Below are 20,697 nucleotides of genomic sequence, written 5' to 3' on the forward strand. Positions count from 1 at the left end.
CCTGCTCATAGTTTCATGCAACTGAGCAATTCCCTCATTTCCCTTGGCCCTGGTGGGCCATACGCACCAAGACTGGTGCTGTGAGTGGTTCCGGGCACGAGCACTCCAAAGCAGAAACAGCAATAAGCATGTCTTGTTTGAAACTTTAGGAGAGCAAGGGAGGGGAGTTCTGAATCTTAACTTCTGCTTTTCATTGGGACTATATTGACAATAGTACCTTTGTTTTATCTGCTGCTGCTGCCATTGCGGCTTTCAGGGCTCCCCCCTAAACACCCGCTGAACACCTGAGCCAGATAAGGGGGAGAAAGAAGAGGACTCAGGATGACATGTTCAAGGAGATCCTGCAAGCCAGCGCTGCATCAGACAGTGAGCGAAGGGCCTGGAGGATGAATATTGCAGACAGCCTGGAGAAGAAAAAAGTGGACAGAAAGTCCCAGCAGGAAAAGGAGAGGGAGATGTACCAGGACATAATGGGGGTTCTCTGGCAGCAAGCAGAGATGCTGCAAACTCTTGTGGACCACAAGCTCAACAATCCCAGGCTCATGTCCCACTGCAGTCCATTGAGAACTCCACGTCAGCATCTCCCTACACCCCCACTTAACACTCCACTGCTGTCCTACTTCTACCACTGAACCCCAAGGGACATTAAGGACAACCACAAACTTCACATACACCAACCAGAGCTCTCACTGTTCTTTCCCCTTGTTAAGTTCTGTTCCATTAACTTATTAAGTTTTTTATGTATTTGCATTTAAATTGCACAGATTTTTCTTTGCCCTGGTTTTGTTGCTGAATAAAATTATACTATTTCAAAAATAATTAATCTTTATTAATTCACAACATATGCTGAAGAGTGCCTAGCAGTTCTGAAAGCACCCACTTGCTTGTTACTGTGCAGGGTGACACCTCATAGGATCGATGACAAACACAGTGTAATAATAATAAATGTGCAGCAAGCACCACAAAATAAATAGGTCCATCTAATAATAAAATAAATAGCAGGCCCAGGTAGAGCACAGTACACCACAATACATCACTGTGGCTCACTGTTAAAGTGCTCTATCAAAACCCTCCCTGAGCCATATAGCTCCACATTGAGCTGTTCCAATATCCCTTGTGTCAGCCTGTTCAAACTCAGCAGATTGCTGCTCCACCTCCACCCTGACAGTATCTTTGCCTCGCAGATATTATTCAGGACACAGCAGGCAGCTATAAACATTGGGATTTTTTTTCCACTGAGATCCAATCTTGTGACTAGACAACGCCAGCGTCCCTTCAATCTACCAAAAGTGCATTCAACTGTCATTCTGCACCTGCTGAGCCAGTAGTTGAATCCTTCCTTGGTGCTGTCAGGGTGGCTAGTGAAGCCACGGGAGCGCGGGGTAAGCTGAGTCCCCTGAGATCACTATTGGCATTTCAACATTCCCAATGGTAATCTGCTCTTCAAGAAAGAAAGCCCCTGCTTGTAGCTTTCTGAACAATCCTGTGCTCTTCGAGATGTGCACATCATGCACCTTCCCTGACCAGCCAAGACTGATGTCGGTGAAGCATCCTCGGTGATCCCTTTCTGTTGACATACTCTGTGGCAAGGTGGTCTGGTGCCAAAATAGGGATATGAATGCTATCTATCACTCCACTGCAGTTCGGGAAATCCATTGCTGAAAATCCATCCATTATGGCCTGCGCATTGCCAACGGTTACAGTCCTGCGTATCAGGAGGCAATTAATGGTCCTGCACATTTGCATGACAGTGGCCTCCACAGTGGATTTTCCAACTTCAAAATGTTTTCCCATTGACCGGTAGCAATGTGGCATTGCAAGTTTCTGCAGTGCGATCGCCACTCGTTTCTCCACTATAGTTGCCGCTCTCATTTTGGTGTCTCTGCATTGGACGGTTGGGGTGAGCTCAGCACACAGATCCAGGAATGTGGCCTTGTGCATCCGAAAGATCTGCAGCCAGTGCTCATCATCCCAAGCTTGCATTATGATGCGATCCCATTGCTTAGTGCATGTTTCTCTGGCCCAGAAGCTGCACTCCACCATCTGCTGCTGATCCATGAACCCCAACAACCTTGAATTGGTTCTCACTATGTCCCAGAAATTGTCATGTTCTCCATTGATTTGGTTCTTTTTTGGTTCTGCAAATACTGGAGGATCATGCGTCCTATGTTTGCAACGTTCATGAAAATAGCACAGAGCTGTGCAGGCTTCCAGGGCCATGCGGGTTCATGGGAATTTTAAACAAAGGCACAAAAATTATGGACTATAGATGACATTATGAGATAGGGACAGTTGCACACTGGGAAGTTGACCCCTTGCTCTCAGTCACACCTATGTGACTCGTTTCTGCCCCACCATATATTACCGAAACTTCCCAAAAGACTGTGCATTGGCCGGTGACGGGTTGCACACCGGGACACCTACCCATGGTGCATCACAAGCACTCCTGGTGAGTATGCGCAGCGCTGATGCAAGGAGCCAAGTGTGCAAGTGATATGCTAACGGAGGCAGCTTTATGCAGACTTAACTTGCCTTGACCAAAGTTTGTAGTGTAGAGGTGGCCTAACATTTACAGCACATTCATGTTTGTGCAAGAAAATCTAGGTCACATTTGACAAATCAGACGATAGCATTATCCCAGACAGAATGCCCACATATCACATGAAGGGCAAACTAAATGCTGCACCTGTGCGGGATCCTCCTCTGTCAATTACTTGTACCAGCAGGTTACATTCCCCCTAAGCAAAGTAGCAGACACTGCAGCAAGTAATGGCATATGGCATGCATAGGAGTGAGGCGAGTTGTGACAAGGGCTATGCAACCTCTGAAAGGGTTATGTTTCTGTGGATCACATTCATTTTTTCCTATGTGGTGCATTTATTAGCAGCGCTTAGCCCAGCAAACCCTGTATGTTCACTTCATGGCTGGTGTTCTATCCTTTTCCCAGGCTGTGCTTAGGTTCATATAAAGCTTGCAGTTCTATGAAAACCATCACATAACCCAGGTTGGCTACTCATGCTCTGCTATGCCAATGCTGTCTTTTGGCATGGCACAGTCTAAGTGGCAGCCACAGCCCAGCAGCTGGTATGTGACATGCCTTTCACTTCACTGATGCCACAACTCCTCCATGTCATCTGCCAACAAATGGAAAACAGCATAAGGATTGGACAGAAGGCTCTTTGCAGAGGAGGAATCCATCGGGTGAGGGGCAGGCTAATGCTCTTGGGATGAGTGCCCTCTTGGTTGACACACCAGGGATTGAACTGGAATTCTCCAAAGCTAAAAGCAGAAGCTGCTACACTTTGAACCAAAGCTCTGTAATTGGGGGATGTAATAACTCCAAACTTCTGAGGTTGGCACAGCGGAGGACCTGTAACACACTCACCAGTGGGATACACTCAGATACTGAGCTGCCCAAAGGCCTAGATCTAATTTATTGGTCTTTACCAAAACATACACCCACACTCCTAATATGTCTCCTAGGGCTGGCACAGCAAACTGGCTTCCTTTTCACAATCATACAGCTCCCAATTAAAGATGGTCTGCAAAGGAAGACAAATTGGGCTAGAGCCTTTTTTGTTGTTGTTGTTTCGTTATCATGTGTATAGAAGGCCTGAAAAAGCTGGTCAATGAAAAATATTTTGGGTATTTTTCTGCTTGTGTTTTATATTAAAAATTGAGGGCTTGGTTGGTATAAATCAGCATCCTCTGATTGAAATCAATGGCTGAAATCAGTGGCGATAGTGATTTACACCTGTGGAAGGTCTGGCCCTCAGATCTAGCCTACCATAGACGCCTATGGCAATTGGAGAGCTATTGAAATGACATCACAAAAGAGTGAAAGCTAAGCAATTGAGCGGGCAGGAACTTTTAATCATTCTGTTGAAAAACTCTTTGCTTTTTGTTTGCGTTAACACCCATTTAGCTCCAGTGACACTTGCTTGTTACATTCAATATCCCCATCCCTTCAATATGGGATGACAACACACAATGAATATCTCTGAGACCTCCAACAAGTTCTCCAGCAACACCAGAAAATATCAGACATGACATTTCTACAGTTAAAAAAAGGAAAAAAAACTAAACAAAAAAGCCCACTTGCTCAGGCCCTTTCTTCACATCATAAAGTAACACAAGACAGCACAAACCTAATTTATTTTAAATCTGCAGATCACCTTTCAGTACATTGCTACAGGGATTCCAGTACCCAAGTTACAACTTGCAACGTCATTAGATCAGTGGTCTGATCTAGTCTGGCCACCCCATCTTCCATGTGTTAAAAATCAAAAGGTTTTTCCACAGAGAAGGTGACATATTGAACTAACTTCCAAAGCTGGAGCAGAATTTTTTATTTGTGTGATCCCAAGCACAGGAAAAATATCCAATGCAAAAAGCAGCATATAGATTATTTCCATGCTTCTAGAAAATAACAGGATTTATATCATAATACTGTACCAAGCATTTCTACATCACTTTCCATCTTCAAAATGTGTTCAAATATTAACTAATGAATTCATAGAATATTAGGGTTGGAAGAGACCTCAGGAGGTCATCTAGTCCAACCCCCTGCTCAAAGCAGGACCAACCCCAACTAAATCAGGGGTAGGCAACCTATGGCACGCGTGCCAAAGACGGCACACGAGCTGATTTTCAGTGGCACACACACTGCCAGGGTCCTGGTCACCAGTATGGGGGGCTCTGCATTTTAATTTAATTTTAAATGAAGCTTCTTAAACAGTTTTAAAATCTTATTTACTTTACATACAACAATAGTTTAGTTATATATTATAGACTTATGGAAAGAGACCTTCTAAAAACGTTAAAATGTATTACTGGCACATGAAACCTTAAATTAGGCCTTGGCTACACTTACCCGGTAGTTCGGCGGCGAGCGATCGAACTTCTGGGTTCGACTTATCGCGTCTTGTCTGGACGCGATAAGTCGAACCCGGAAGTGCTCGCCGTCGACTGCGGTACTCCAGCTCGGCGAGAGGAGTACCGCGGAGTCGACGGGGGAGCCTGCCTGCCGAGTGTGGACCAAGGTAAGTTCGAACTAAGGTACTTCGAACTTCAGCTACGTTATTCACGTAGCTGAAGTTCCGTACCTTAGTTCGAATTAGGGGGTTAGTGTAGACCTGGCCTTAGAGTGAATAAATGAAGACTCAGCACACCACTTCTGAAAGGTTGCTAACCCCTGAACTAAACCATTCCAGCCAGGGCTTTGTCAAGCCGGGCCTTAAAAACCTCTAAGGATGGAGATTCCACCACCTTCCTAGGTAACCCATTCCAGTGATTCACCACTCTCCTAGTGAAATAGTGTTTCCTAATATCCAACCTAGACATCCCCCACTGCAACTTGAGACCACTGCTTCTTGTTCTGTCATCTGCCACCAGTGAGAACAGCTGAGTTCCATCCTCTTGGAACCCCCCTTCAGGTAGTTGAAGGCTGCAATCAAATCCCGGCTCACTCTTCTCTTCTGCAGACTAATTCCCTCCCCTGGGAGGCAGAACAGGCATCTAGGGCTTCACAGCTGTCATCATGCTGCACACCCTGGCCAATGAGAACATCACAGCAACAGCAAAGATAGAATTCCAGTCCATCTACTCCAACACTACAGGCACCTATCACTTAAAGTAAAGGAGCACCTCCTGTGATGCTGGTAAATCAGATGCCAGCTCTTGCTGAGCACTGACAAACTCACGCTAGAAATCAGATCAGCTCCCTTGTATGTTAATATTGTTTCCGACAGGTGTTAGACTTGTAAGACTGAGTTTGGTGTCTACACTAGTGATGGGGTGTTTAGCCCACACAAGGCAGAGCCAGTAAATGAGGATAATTAACCTGATAAACTGCACCTGGGGAAGGGCCAGGGATTAAAGAACTGATTGAGGATAGAGTCCAGTTGGGGAGGAGCAGTAGGGACTGGTATAAAGCCAGGAAGCTGGCAACAGAGAAGGGCTATAGGGGAAATAGTCTGCAGTCACTTGCAGGAGAAGGGAGGTGTGTTTGAGGCTATAGTGCTAGGTACCCTGCAATTATAGCTCCCTAGGAGAAGGGCATTTAGGCTGGTAAACCCAGAAGGCTGGGGGAACCATAAGGTAGAGCTGAGATGTAGGATGGTGTCCAGGGGAAAAGCAACACAATCTAGCAGTGAGCAGGTCACTGTCCCTAGAGATAGGGTCCATGGACTAGAACCTGGAGTAAATGGTTGGGCTGGCTTCTACCACCAGCCACTAAAGAAGTAGCACAGTCAGGGTAGTGAAGGGAAGTCTACCATTTTGTATAGAGAGACTTTCCTAATCTAGAGGGCTGAGTGTGAAGGAGCACCCTGTCTCAGAGGAAAAAAAACTGGAAGAGGAACTGACAGAAAGGGGTGTTGGAGCTGCAAAGAACTAATCCCCAGAGCAACCAGGAAGAGGTACCCTAGCTGTGAGTGGACCCTGTGACAACTCTCTAAAATGCTTGTAAATTGCTGCATGCATTAATCTTACTTGTGATGTCTGTATCTCATCCTATAAGGCAGAAGTTCCCAAACTGTGGGGCATGCTACTCTAGGGGGTACAGAGGAATGTTTGGGGGAGTGACAGGGCATGGGAGCACCTCCCAGCTCTGCTCCAGCCCTGTTCCTGCCTCCAGCACTGACTGCAGCTCCTGGGGAGGGGGTGCAAGCAGATTACATTGGAATAAGAGGGAGCTCAACTTAAAAAGTTTGGGGACCACTGCTATAAGGCAATATGTAAGTCTTGCTTTACAACTGTAAAAATGCCTGCTCTGAACTTGTGAACCTAGGCAGGAAGAGTGGTTCCCTTACCCATTGAGAAGAGCAAGTAAATGGTCCACTGTAGGACCAAAAACTCCATTGATTTGCTCCATTAACCCATGAAGTTATGAGCAGGAGCCCTCATCTCATTAGTTTGAGCTCTGAGGGAAGGGCATATAAAGATGCTCACAAAAGTAGAGCTCTCCAGGGTCAACCTGGGTTAGTTCTAAGCATCTCAGTGGAGAGATCAGTACAGGTCTGTCACCTTTTGGAACCATGGATCGTAACTCATTTGTTTTTATGTTGCCTGCTTTAACCTGTGAATAACTCTAATTTCTTTTTTCTAGTTAATAAATGCTTAGTTAGCAATCTTTGGTGTGAGATCTAAGGTACAAATTGTTTGGGGGAAGCATCTCTTGAGACTGGGAGCAACCTGAATATTATTTACTTTACTTTATTTTTGTGTAAGTGACTATTTATCACTAAGTCCCACATGCCTGAGTAGCAAGATAGACTGAAGTACCCAAGGGGACTCTGACTCCATGGTAAGACTGTTACAGTGATCCAGGAGTTAACATTTTGTTATTAGGTTGGTGAAATCTAATTATAGAACATACCCACCAGCTTCAAGTTTTTTTTTCTCCTGCTGATGACCGCTCATCTCGATTGGCCTCTTACAGTTGGTATGGCTACTTCCACCTTTTCATGTTCTCTGTATGCATAAATATCTTGCTGTATGTTCCATTCTATGCAACCAATGAAGTAGGCTGTAGCCCACAAAAGCTTATGCTCAAATAAATTTAGTCTCTATGGGTAGGTCTACACTACCCGGTAGTTCGGCGGCAAGCAAATTGAACTTCTGGGTTCGACTTATCGCGTCTCGTCTGGACAAGATAAGTCAAACCCGGAAGTGCTCACCGTCGACTGCGGTACTCCAGCTCGGCGAGAGGAGTACCACAAAGTCGACAGGGGAGCCTGCCTGCCGCGTCTGGACCGGGGTAAGTTCAAACTAAGGTACTTCGAACTTCAGCTGCGTTATTCACGTAGCTGAAGTTGCATACCTTAGTTCGAATTGGGGGGTTAGTGTAGACCAGGCCTAAGGTGCCACAAGTACTCCTGTTTTTTGGCCTGAGATTGGCACTTAGTCATGAATTACTCTAGACAGCGTGACAGTTCCTTTAAAATTGTAGGCAATATAGGGGATAGGACACACCACTGATCAACTCAGATTCCATCCAGTAGTGGGCAGTGGCTACATGTTACAGATGGGGAAACAGACACAGGTGGTATATGAAATGTTCTTTCTGTTGAAACCTGATGCATAATTTGCTGTCACTAACCTATTAATAATGGTGCAATTTTGTTCTTGTATTTCTAGAATGTCTCAGTCAAGGGCAAAGCATCAAACATCTCCAGGATGCAAAATAAGTTAGTGAAAAAATGAACATCCTGTGGGGCCTATCTTGAAATGAGTGGCAAAACTCCCCTTGACTCCAGTGGGAACAGGATTGGGCCCTTAAAGTAATCATGAAGATCTTCCCTACTAGGGACTGTCTCTGTTCTGTTTGTTGAGCACCTAGAACAAGGGGTCTTGATAACACTAGTAATATTAAGCAGATGAGACACACCTGTCAACTAACCTGTAGCAAGATGTGGTTTAGAAAAATAGATACAGACAACAGGGATGCTGAGGCTGCCAAAGTGAAAACTCCCAGGAGCCTGGGCAAGGCATTATTTTGCCTACTGTGGATCTCTCTATCACTAGAGATCAACTGAGCTGCAGTCCCATTAAGGACTTGATTGCAAGCCTATTGCAGTGAGGTGGAGTGCTAAGAGCATAATGCAACACTCCCCTTTATGAATGTAAACCAGGATTCAACAGAGAACCAACAAATCAAAGGGATGGGCACAGAATATCCCTAACTAGACTACAGTGTGTTAATGCCTGCATGTGTAATGATCCAAAGGTCACATGTGCAGTGTGTGACAGAAAACTGCACCTATGGGTGAACTGGAAATTCATAGCCCGTTAGTGAGATTAGATTAGATTTTAAGACATGTGGCATGTATTAAAACTAATTGGTTGCACAAAGGAAGAGGTAGCTGAGCTTGGATTACTACATTTCCTTGCAACGTTTCTCCACCATCCTATGATTATTATCAGAATTAAAACAGAACAAATCAATAGTAGGACCCTCCAAATTCAGAGTTGACACCCAACCTGCCATTTGGAGAAATCAGATGAGACCGTGTTCAGTTAATTGCGTTACTGCAGATATCAAATGCTGAATATCCTGCCCCAATAAGATTTCTATCAAACAGGGTGTGTTCTGTGAAATCAGGTGTTTGAAGTCTAATAAGTCAAATTACCATCTTTCCTTTGGTTTCCCACTGGTTCTTTGTTCCTGGGAACTCTGTTGGATCATGTGGTGATAAACCGATTTCTCGGGGGGGGGGGGTCCAAAACAGCCTTGTATGACATGAAATGAAGCCTTGAAATGATGTCTCATATTATTACCAATGATATCTGCCCAGTTCTACTGTTCATATTAAATCATTTAAATATTTAACATGCTTCCCCAGAATAAAGTGCAAACCCAACAACAGTTACCGACAGCTGCAGCTGGATCCAGATCATATAACTTGGAGGCTTAAAGGAAAAGACACCATAATTCTACTCGGGGGGGGCAGAAAAACTCCACCTCTGAATGTGTGACCTGCTTCTGAGGATTACAGAGAGTCAGCTAGTATCCCCTTGTCTTTAATTTCATTGGGCAGAGGCAGACCTTGAAAATATCATTTCTAAATTGTGCTGATTGTGCAACATCCCTGCATGCTTCTTGCAAACAAAGAAAGCGACAGGCTTGCAACTGATCAACCACCATGACTTGAGAGCATCACTTGTGTCCGCCTCAGTCTGTTTAATGCCCAGACAGGAAAATGACCAATTTAGTTGAGTCTATCACTGTTCTAACCTTGACCATTCCAGAAGGGAAAATATGACAACAGATCAGCCCCTGTGCTCCCCCACCTTAACCATAAACCCCTTAGAGTAGCACTAAATGCTCCTTAGTCTCTTCCAGGAGAGATGCAGCAAATTGGGCTGTATAGGGAATGTGCTGCTGCTCTTTTCTCTCTCTCTCTGTGCCTGGGAAGCATTCCCAGTGAAATCTTACATATTCCCAACCTACAGTAGGGCCAGGAGCACTCACTAAAAAGCATGGAATTGGCACAAGGGTGAGGAGGCTACAAGATTCCCCCCCCCCCCCCCCCACGTTAGATTCATAGGTTTGGTTGGGGGTTTTCTGGGCTGGGGGTGCCAACAGGGTAGGAGAATTTGATATTTCCCTTTTATGACAGGTAATTACAAAATGACACTGCCCGCTCCTCGCCGCCCCCTCCGATCCCTCCGGGCAGCGCCCCCTAGCGATTATCAGCCAGATGTGCCATTTTCCAATAAACAAAGCGGTGCCGCTGAAATCAAGTTGAATTTTTTTATTTTCCTTTGGTGCTTGGTTTTTTTTCCGCTTCCCACCCCCGGTGGTTTGATTTGCAAAGCACAGAGCCGTGCAAACCACCCTGCTTATTCAGCAATCTCCAAAGAAACGCAGAACGAATGCCTGGCTGGCAAAGGTTTTTCTCCTGCGCTGTACCACAGAGGATCACATTTTTTTTTTTCATATTGTAATTTTCCCACGGTGTAAAATACGGTTTGATCCATGTAATAATCCTTTCCCCCCCAGTCCAGCCAAACGACCCATTAGTAACAACCTGCTAAATTTAGTTGACTAGTCATGATCTAGTATTAATAGCAACAGCATTCAAGACCTGCCCTGCACACAGTGTGTCCGCAAACCTGAGACACACGCAACGCAAGGGGCGGACTGGATTGCGGTGAACAATACAGAAAACAATCTACTCACACAACTAGCCTGGAGATGATCCATGACACCATGGCGCTGTGTGCAGGGTGCCGCTCTCTTGCCAGGGAGGGGTCCCCCTGTTTCTCCGTCCCTGAATATGTCTGTCTGCGGCTCCCACCGGAATGAGCAGAGCGAGCGGCTCAGCCATTCGGCATTTCAGCGCAGCCTCACTCCGCGCAGCTGCTCACGCCAAAGGGGCTCCAGCGAGCGGCTGCCGAGGGGATTGGGCAGGACACCAGGAGTCATCGACGGCTCGGCGCACCCACAGCTCTGCAAGCCCCGTCGGTGTTTTCACTTTCTCTCTGGCTCCAGCCTCTCTCGCCACTGGCTGCCTGCAGGCCCCGCTTTGATCTGGAGACGGTCCCATGTGCCCCGCACGTTTCCCTTGATAGAACCCAGGGTATTTCATTCTGTTCCCTGGGATTATTTCAAATCGCTGCCGACCAGCGCTAGCTTTAACAACGTAACGAACTGGCTGGGGGGTTACTACCACCTTTGTTAGCCCGGCTGTGTATCATAGTCCCTATACTGCTCCCAGCCAAAGGCGATCTAAGTTATTAATTTTTATTATTTGTTTTGCTGCCCCTGCTGGACCAGGACCCCATTGGGCTAGGCCCTGTACAGACACAGAACAAAAGGACAGTCTCTGCTCCAAATTCTAGCTCCTCTGTCTCGGAGCAGCTAGAAGGAAAGCAAAGTGGCTATAATTCATGTAATCCTAGGTGGCCACTGGTGGCTGCTACTTTACCTCTTTGGTCCAGCAGGAGAACACGGTGACACAACACAATGTATCATAACATAGGCATAGCAAAGTCATGACGTTGTCCCACTGTGTGACAATGCACTGTGATCACATCCACTCCAAAATAATCCCTGACTCTTCAACCGCTTCAGGCGTCTTCTTCAGGATATGGGGATTCAGACCAGCCTCCAAGTCTTACCCAGTTTTTAGAGGGAGAGTCCCTCATTTTAGATCATTTTTAAAGCAGTTTCTCATTATGATGATGAAGGATTTTTCTGTGCCCATCAATGTGCCTTATAAAATCGACACGGGACTATTCTGAAATTTCCCTCATTTAAACCATCACAGCTTGACGGCCCCATAGGATAGACAGGAATCCTTATGTGGGGCTGCATCCCACGCTGCAGCACTGGAAGGTTGATTGACAGATATACATGCTTCTGAAGCCAGTCATCACAGGAAGCACCATAGCACTAGCCACAAAATCTCATTTACTACTTTCTGCAGTGGAAGCCTTACAGTGAAGTCTGGAATTGGTCTAGTTCCTGTAGTAGGTCTATTCCTCCACTAGGGGGAACTGTGTTTATGACCACAGATGCAGTCTGTAACTGGAACGATCTATAAACAACATCTGGGGGATATCAGGGCTGAAAATGGGCATTCCAGCTTTATTCGCTTTAGATGTACAATGCTGGGCATTGCTATTGCCCATGGAGCAGTTTGGTTTACCATACAAACCAGGGAGAGATCATAGAGATTGGATTGCAGGATTTGTTGCTGTAAACAGGTTTATATAGAAATTGGTCATAACTTCTCAGAACAGGGTTGCTTGCTGGAGGAATTCCTTCACTCCAGAGTAGCAATAGTGCTAGGTAGCCCACACTACAACCCAGGAATCTATATAGTGGCTGGTTCATTGGTATATGTAGCACAGTGCTATCCAAAGAGGAGCAAAGTGGTAGCTGTTTTTTGTATGTTGACAAGAAAGTCTCAGCACACCATAAACATTTAAGAACTGTCATGCTGGATCAGACCAATGGTCCATCCAGCCTAGTATCCTGACTCCCCTGGTGGCCAGTACCAGAGCTTCAGGGGAGTGTACAGCAAAAAGCAGTTTGGAATGAGCCACCTTGTCTTCCCCTCCCAGCTTCTGGCCGTCAGAGGTTCAGGGTTACCCCGAGCCTGTGGTGCATCCCTGACGATCTTGGCTAATAGGCATTGATGGACCTATCCTCCATGAACTTATCTAGTTCTTTTTTGAACCCAGTTATACTTTTGGCCATCACAACATCCCATGGTAATGAGTGCCACGGGTTAATTGTGTGTTGTGTGAAAAAGGACTTCCTCTTGTTTGTATTAAGTCTGCTGCCCATTAATTTCATCAGGTGAGCCCTGGGTTTTTGTATTGTGAGAGAAGTATTTACCTTTTCCATCAACTTTTTCCACATTGTTCATGATTTTATAGACCTCTCTCATACGTCCCCTTAGTCATCTCTTTTCGAAGCTGAACAGACCTTATCTTTTTAGTCTCTGCTCATATGGAAGCTGTTCCATACCCTACATCATCTTTGTTACCAATCTCTGAATCTTTTCCAGTTCCACTATATTCTCTCTGAGATGGGGCGACCAGAACTAGACCAATCATTCAAGGTGTGGGTGCACCTATTTACGGTGGGGGTTTCAAGTTGCACTTCTACAAGTTTTACTTTTCACAATCACTATTAATTATGTTGTTATTAATTATATGATACCATTGGCCTGTATAGTGATTTGTAGACATCAACTTAAAACAAAGTACTTGCACGGGGATCTTGCCGTATATTTTAAGCATAACACAATGACATGACAGGAAAAGACAGCCGATCTAAGGGCATACGTGACAGGGTGCGGTAGTCCAACCTGATTAGAATGAACTAACTCCCATTCAGACCTCACACAAGTGTGGAGTGGGGTAATAAAGCAGGGTTGGGGACCAAAAGCCTAATCAGGCTGCCAGAGCAAACCCTGGAAACGATATAAACACTTACCTGGTTAAATACAGGGAGAGCAAGGTATTCAGATACTGTATTCATTGATAGATACATTCATAGATTCATTGGTAGCCCCCCCTGCCTCCCCATTCAATCTTGGTTGATTCTGTATTGGGTAACAGTTGCTTTTTCCTTTTGTTACAACCTGTGCACACGAAAGCTCAAGAATAAAGGCTTGGAGAAATGCTTTGCTTGTTGAAAGCCTTTCTTTTGTTGCTGGACCAGCTGACCCAGTCTACAAAGGAATAGTGGGGAGACAGACAAAGGAAGAGGGTTAAAGCTCCAGCGACATTTTGGGGCTTGTTTATACACTCAGGGTGACAGACGTTGCAGGTGTCATAGGATGTTAATGTGACATTTTGCACAAACTTGCACAGAATACTATGGTGATGGGTACATTCTAACACCCTAGAAAGATTCTGTCACCGTATTATCTGAGCTTTGTTTCTCAAACAAAATAAGAATATATGGTAATTTTCCTTAAACAGGGAGTGAAGACCCTGCACCTTCCACATCAGCAATGAGGCCCCCACTGAGCTGAAGTTTAACAACCAGGTAACTAGCTTTGGAGGGGAAATTAGTCATAGTCTTGGAAGACATAGATCTAAATGACTGCACCATGGTTCCAGTGAATCAGATTACCCCCCTTTGGCCCTAGAAGTGGAGGTGCAATTCTTACAGCTGAGCAATCCATGCAGGGCCCCAGACATCTGAATATTGCCAGAACTCCAGAACCACTACAAAAAATAGCCACTCACAGGGCACTGTGACAGTGTCAGACCTTGAAGCTGGTCAGGAAACACTAACTGCAGGAAGAGGAGAAATTTCTGTAACTATAAGGCATTCCCTCTGATGGAACCCCTCCCGTCTTTGATAGTCGCAGACAGGAGACATCTCACAATCAGTTGGGAGGCATATACAGGTCATTTAGAAAATGCTATGTCCCAAGTATTGGGACAAGCCTGTGGTAGAGTCTGAGCAGTACATTTGAAAGTCTCCAAGGCTTCCTCTGTAAATAAGGAAGAGGTATGTTTCTGCAGAGGTTTGACTGTATGGCTAAAACAGAACCTGAAAGTAACTCAGAAAGAGAAGACCGATGTGACAGGTGAGTAGACGAGCTAGGCTCCACCAAGAAGCATATATGTATACACATTATTTTGGATAATCTATATTCCAAGAGAAATCAAGGGAAAGTAGATTATTTTAAAACATTTAAGGAGCCAGGGTATTTCTAAAATTTGTTGCCTGCATTTGTTTTAGAGCTGCTGCCACTATACTGAATATTTAACATTTTTCCACTCTGTCCCTTCAAAACAAACTCTTCCAGTCCAATGCATTTCAATGTCACTAATAATATTTTTCTCCCTAAATGCCCTTTCCACAGCAGTCAAGGAATGGCACCCCAAGGCAGGATCTGGACACTGGAGAACTGCATCTAGATGCAAAAAACTTCCTGTGTGAAATCCTGATCCTACGGAAGTCAGTAGCAAAACTCCCATTGACTTCAACAGGGCCAGAATTTTACCCCTTGATTTTTTTTAAAAAGTCATATGCCAGTCCTATCCTCTATGGAAGAGAGATTTGCAAGCTCTCCTGCCTCTCCCATCTTCTGAGTAAGTAAGCACAAGGAAGCAGAACTGAAGTTCTCCAGCTCCACCAGAAATATTGGCTGTTGAACTCCAACATGAACTCAATTTTCTATATTTCCCACAAGGGAAACAACATTTCCCAATTTCCCTTGCAACTGCCCTGTGGAGCAGTTGTAGAAACGTGGACATCTACAAGCAGATTGCATGAGGGATGCAGATGAAGGGGATATGACAGAAATAAGCAGCAGTGCTGTGTGAAAGAAAAGGAACTGCAGCAGGCATACCAGAAGTCCAGGGAGGCTGTGATAGTCCTGTTGGGGTTCCAAGGTGCAATCCAGACCAGCAAGGGGTTGTGTCACCATTTGCCCTGTAACCCTGGGTGCCTCACACTGCTTTGCTATTGGAGGTCCAAATCTGGGCTGCTCACAACCAGCCTACAAGCATGCAGCTCACATCCTGACTGTCTGTGTGCTTACACAGCCCTGGTTCAGCAGCTGTCACTCGAGCAGCCTGTCTACAGCCAAACAGCACCATTCTGGCTTCCACGAGCCTTGGTTACAACCAGCAGGATGACCCTAACACACTCCCAGTCCGACTCCCAAAACCGTGTGCTCCGCAATGTCCAGCCCTTTCCTGGACAGTTCAGAGAAATAATATGGTTCGTTTGTTCCTCTAAAGACACAAAAACACATCACAACTTATTAACTTAACTGGTGTAAATACACCCTTCCCTTTAAACACAGCACTGAGGTGATTTATAGTAGGAATAAAACCAATTAATTAACAATAAGACATAGGTTATGTGATGCCAAGTAATAAGAATAAAGTTAGAAAGGGTGACAAGTAAAACAAAAGTGAAAACACACATCTAAAAGTCTAAAACTTAATCTAGCAAGATACAGGCTTTGTTCAAGATGGTTTCTCTCACCAGTCACTCTTTTTCCCCAGCCACGGCTGACTTGCCCTCTGTCTTGACCTTCCACAAAAGTATAAGGTACTGGCTTCCCATGTCTTCTTAGGTGAAAGATCTTTGCCTAAGAAGGTTTCTCACCTATATTCAGTTCCAGAGACCTCAACTCACCGTTGGTTGAAGGACCCATCTTTCTTAGCTTGCAAGAGCTCTGTTCCATTGTGTCTGTCTAGCGGTGGATGCCAAGAATGACTTCTGACCTTGGTTATTTCTTCCAAATTTCAATGAACTTGTTTCAAAAGGCAGGATGGCCTCATGCTGTTCTTCTCTTTCTACTGGCTTCCCTAAGCAGCGTGGTACCTTTCACTCAGCACACTGGAATAGGGACTGCTGTCCAGACCTGAGCTGGGTCACGTTGTTTGTCAATCACCCACACCAGCGGCATGTACTGTACTTAATGATTTTCCACATTGCCAACATCATCCATCGGTGATTCAGATGGGAATGTGTCTTCCAATTATAAGGAGCATACTGAACCCTAGATGGAACTTCCAGAAGGCAGAATGGGACTCCTTTACAAAGTACTTGGAATGGAGTGTCGTAACCATCCCATTAAATATCATCTCTGTGGAAGATGCAAATCATCATTGCTGTTGTGCCATTTTTAAAGCTGCAGGTGCAACAATTCCACATGGCTTCCGACCATTGTATATTCTATGTTTGAATGAGGACTGTGCAGAATTGCTGAGGCAGCATGAGCAGTCAGGTTATCTGGAGATTGCGGACAATCTTATAGAATCATTGGATACCACTTGCTGGGCTTGATGGGAGGAAGTGACAGTGGCGCTTGACTTTACACAGTCAAACCAGAAGAACTGGAGCTTAATTCATCAATTAGATATGGCTCAACATCCATGTGCACAAAGCAGGCCCGCAGTTACTCCAAATCAGATTGCCAGTCACCTGTTGAAGGTCGCCAACGCTCCTGTTGACAGAGTTGTCAAACGACAGGTACTTGACGAGTGGCAGCATTTCCTAAGGAATAATCCAGCTGATAGTAAAATGAGCCATTCACTAGTCTGGAATTGAATAAAGTGCTGAATGATTTAAAAATGGGTACAGCTCCCAGATATGATAGAATTGCACCTGAATTCATGAAACATCTGGATCCTCGTGCTCAGGAATGACTTGTTCGGTTTTTCAACGGCATTCTGTGGGAATCCAGACTGCCTAGAATCTGCCGCCAAGCGAAGGTCACTGCCTTGCTGAAACCTGGGAAAAATCCATACTTGCCTTTGAGCTACAGACCAATTTCACTTCTTAGCATCTGCTTTAAGGTACTTGAACATCTGATTTCGCAAAAAGAAGAACAGGAGTACTTGTGGCACCTTAGAGACTAACAAATTTATTAGAGCATAAGCTTTCGTGGACTATAGCCCACTTCTTCGGATGCATATAGAATGGAACATATATTGAGGAGATATATATACACACATACAGAGAGCATAAACAGGTGGGAGTTGTCTTACCACCTCTGAGAGGCCAATTAATTAAGAGAAAAAAAACTTTTGAAGTGATAATCAAGCTAGCCCAGCACAGACAGACAGTTAGATAACAAGTGTGAGAATACTTACAAGGGGAGATAGATTTCAATGTTTGTAATGGCCCAACCATTCCCAGTCCTTATTTAAACCGGAGTTGATTGTGTCTAGTTTGCATATCAATTCTAGCTCAGCAGTTTCTCGTTGGAGTCTGTTTTTGAAGTTTTTCTGTTGTAATATAGCCACCCGCAGGTCTGTCACTGAATGACCAGACAGGTTAAAGTGTTCTCCCACTGGTTTTTGAGTATTTTGATTCCTGATGTCAGATTTGTGTCCATTAATTCTTTTGCGTAGATTTCGCAAAGAATTTCATCATCTGTGGAAGGCATGCTGGCACCAGAGCAAACTGGTTTTCGCCGCGGTTGTAGTACATGTGATCAACTGCACTTACAACTTACAATGAATATGGATTGCAACATAAGCTGAAGACTGGTTCAGTTTTTCTTGACCTGACCACAGAATATGATACGGTTTGGCACACAGGCCTTTTGGTGAAAATGTCTAGAACTATGCCACGCTGGTTTGTATGTGCAATGGCTCTGTGTGACAGGGTCCCTGGGGTGCAACATGGACTGTGGGACGGCTGAGCTCTCTTTCCCACCAACCTGGGCTGCCTCTTACACTGTGATGCTGATGTCAAGCTACAAGCCTCTGGCAGATACTGCATTTACACAGCCATCCACAGGCAGTGACACATCCAGTTGAGTTACATGAATGATCTCCTAGCAACTCATGAACCAAAAATAGAGAGCTCCAGCCTTGCACCCCAGAACTGTACCATCTTTCACTGGTCAGAAGCCTGGTTAGTGTAAGTTCATTATCCAGTTTGCCATTCCCTCAATGTGGAATGGACACACTATTAGCCTCTGACGAAGTGGGCATTCACCCACAAAAGCTTATGGTCCAATACATCTGTTAGTCTTAAAGGTGCCACAGGACTCTCTGTTGCTTTTTACAGATCCAGACTAACACAGCTACCCTTCTGATACATTAGCCTTTGTAAACTAAGCTGAGATTTCCCAAGCACTTCAACCAAAACACACTTTTAGGTAAAATATAAAACAGATTAACTACAGAAAGATAGATTTTAACTGATAAGTGGTAGGCATACAGGTCAGAGACAGTTACCTTACGAAAGTAAAAAGTAAACATGCATTCTAAATCTTAAACTTTTAGCAAAAGTTGAATCAAGCAGCTTTTCTCACCCTGACAGATGGTACAAACAGGTCACAGTTCCTCAACAGACAGATTGAGACTCTTTCCCAGCCTGGGACCACCCTTCCCCAGTTCAAAGTCTTTGTCCTCCACACATTCCTCCAGGTGTTGAATTGGGGGCGGGGAGGGGCCAAGTGATGATGTCACTGTCAGGGCCAGCTTTAAGTCGATTCGGCCGATTCCCTGGAATGGGACCCCGCGCCTAAGAGGGCCCCGCAACGTCCGGGGCTGCCGGCGGAGTGGGAAAAAAAAAAAAAAAAAAAGCCGTGTCCTGCTTCTCCCCACTACCTCCAGCGCTTGCGCTGCCATACAGCTGATCAGCGCAAGCCTGGGAGGGAGGGGTGAGGAGGAGGAATGTGGTGTGGTTGGGGAAGACGTGGGGCCAGGGCGGGGATTTGGGGAGGGATCCAATGGGGCAGTGAGAGGGTGGGGCTGGGGGCGGGGCCAGGGCAGGGATTTGGGGAGAGATCCAATGGGGTGGGGAGGGGGCGGAGTCGGGGCGGGAGTGGGGCGGAGTTGGGGCAGTGGGTAGACAATTCACGTCCCGGCATGGGGCCCCGCACCTGCTAAAGCCGGCCCTGGTCACTGTCTCTCTTTCATATTTTCTTCCAGCTTGCTGGAAAGATCTTTGCTATGATGTGGGTTACTCCACCCCCATGGCATACCTGCCTCCTCCAAGTCTGTAGGATAGTGGATTCTTTTCATGATGGATGTTGATGAGCCATTTACGCTGTCTGGCTATCGATGGCTACTCCTTTGTTGTAACTGAAAAGGTGGCTGTGCGTATTCCCAACCTCACAATATATTTCAGAAACACATAGGGCAATACTTTGTAACTTCACTTACCATGATAGTACATATAACCCAACAGGATATTACTGTTCAACAGATCAATACTTTTAAAATGATACCTCACAAGGCATACTTTGTACAAAACATCATAATTATATGACAGTAATGAATATGGTATGGAATATGGTGAATTATATGACAGTGGTTTCCAGGGTGCTACTTTGAGGTGCAGAATGTCACACTCTGTTTTTGAGAAATCACCATTTCCGTGTGCATATTGGTGATAGAACAAGTGCTTGGAGGTACCAGAAGAATGGCTTCCCACAAGGATCAGTATTATCTCCACTGCTATTCAACATATATTCGAATGATACTGTATACAGGTCTTGCAAGTTTGTTTATGCAGATGACATATGCCTCGGCACTCAGTCACACTCCTTTGACATACTGGAGAGTGTTTTGAATGCAGATATGGTGGCTATGGGTGATTACCATCATCGGTGGCACCTAATACCAAGTTTCAGAGTAGCAGCCGTGTTAGTCTGTATCCACAAAAAGAACAGGAGTACTTGTGGCACCTTAGAGACTAACAAATTTATTAGAGCATAAGCTTTCGTGGACTACAGCCCACTTCTTCAGATGCATATAGAGTGGAATAAATATTGAGGAGATATATATACACACATACAGAGAGCATAAACAGGTGGGAGTTGTCTTACCAACTCTGAGAGGCCAATTAAGTAAGAGAAAAAAAACGTTTGAAGTGATAATCAAGATAGCCCAGTACAGACAGTTTGATAAGAAGTGTGAGAATACTTACAAGGGGAGATAGATTCAATGTTTGTAATGGCTCAGCCATTCCCAGTCCTTATTCAATCCTGAGTTGATTGTGTCTAGTTTGCATATCAATTCCAGCTCAGCAGTCTCTCGTTGGAGTCTGTTTTTGAAGTTTTTCTGTTGTAAGATAGCCACCCGCAGGTCTGACATTGAATGACCAGACAGGTTAAAGTGATCTGTAAGCAAGGACAGGTCTGTCTCCCAAGATCTGTGAGAGTTAAGGATCATCTTTCAGGATAGGTTGTAGATCTCTGATGATGTGCTGGAGAGGTTTTAGTTGGGGGCTGAAGGTGACAG

The 20,697-nt window shown here is 45.1% G+C and overlaps 1 protein-coding gene across 9 annotated transcripts in view; it reads right to left on the minus strand.

Moving 5' to 3' along the window:
- The window catches only part of REEP1 (receptor accessory protein 1), a 120,701-nt gene that overhangs the window by 91,922 nt on the left and 8,082 nt on the right, over nucleotides 1–20,697 (minus strand). For 3 of the 9 annotated variants that reach the window (XR_010601635.1, XM_024106474.3, XM_065597241.1), the window contains exon 1: nucleotides 10,685–10,875. The exons of 1 other annotated variant lie outside the window; for it this stretch is intronic. Coding sequence is in view for 6 of the 8 variants with exons in the window: in XM_024106474.3 (XP_023962242.1) it covers nucleotides 10,685–10,708 (24 nt within the window). In the remaining 2 variants the exon portion in view is untranslated. Of the gene's footprint in view, nucleotides 1–10,684; nucleotides 11,070–20,697 lie in introns of those variants that run through there. 5 more of the 9 variants (XM_005292438.5, XM_024106473.3, XM_065597240.1 and 2 more) reach the window with 3 other exon arrangements.

Source organism: Chrysemys picta, chromosome 5 (genome assembly GCF_011386835.1).
Source record: "Chrysemys picta bellii isolate R12L10 chromosome 5, ASM1138683v2, whole genome shotgun sequence".
Lineage (NCBI taxonomy): Eukaryota > Metazoa > Chordata > Testudines > Emydidae > Chrysemys > Chrysemys picta.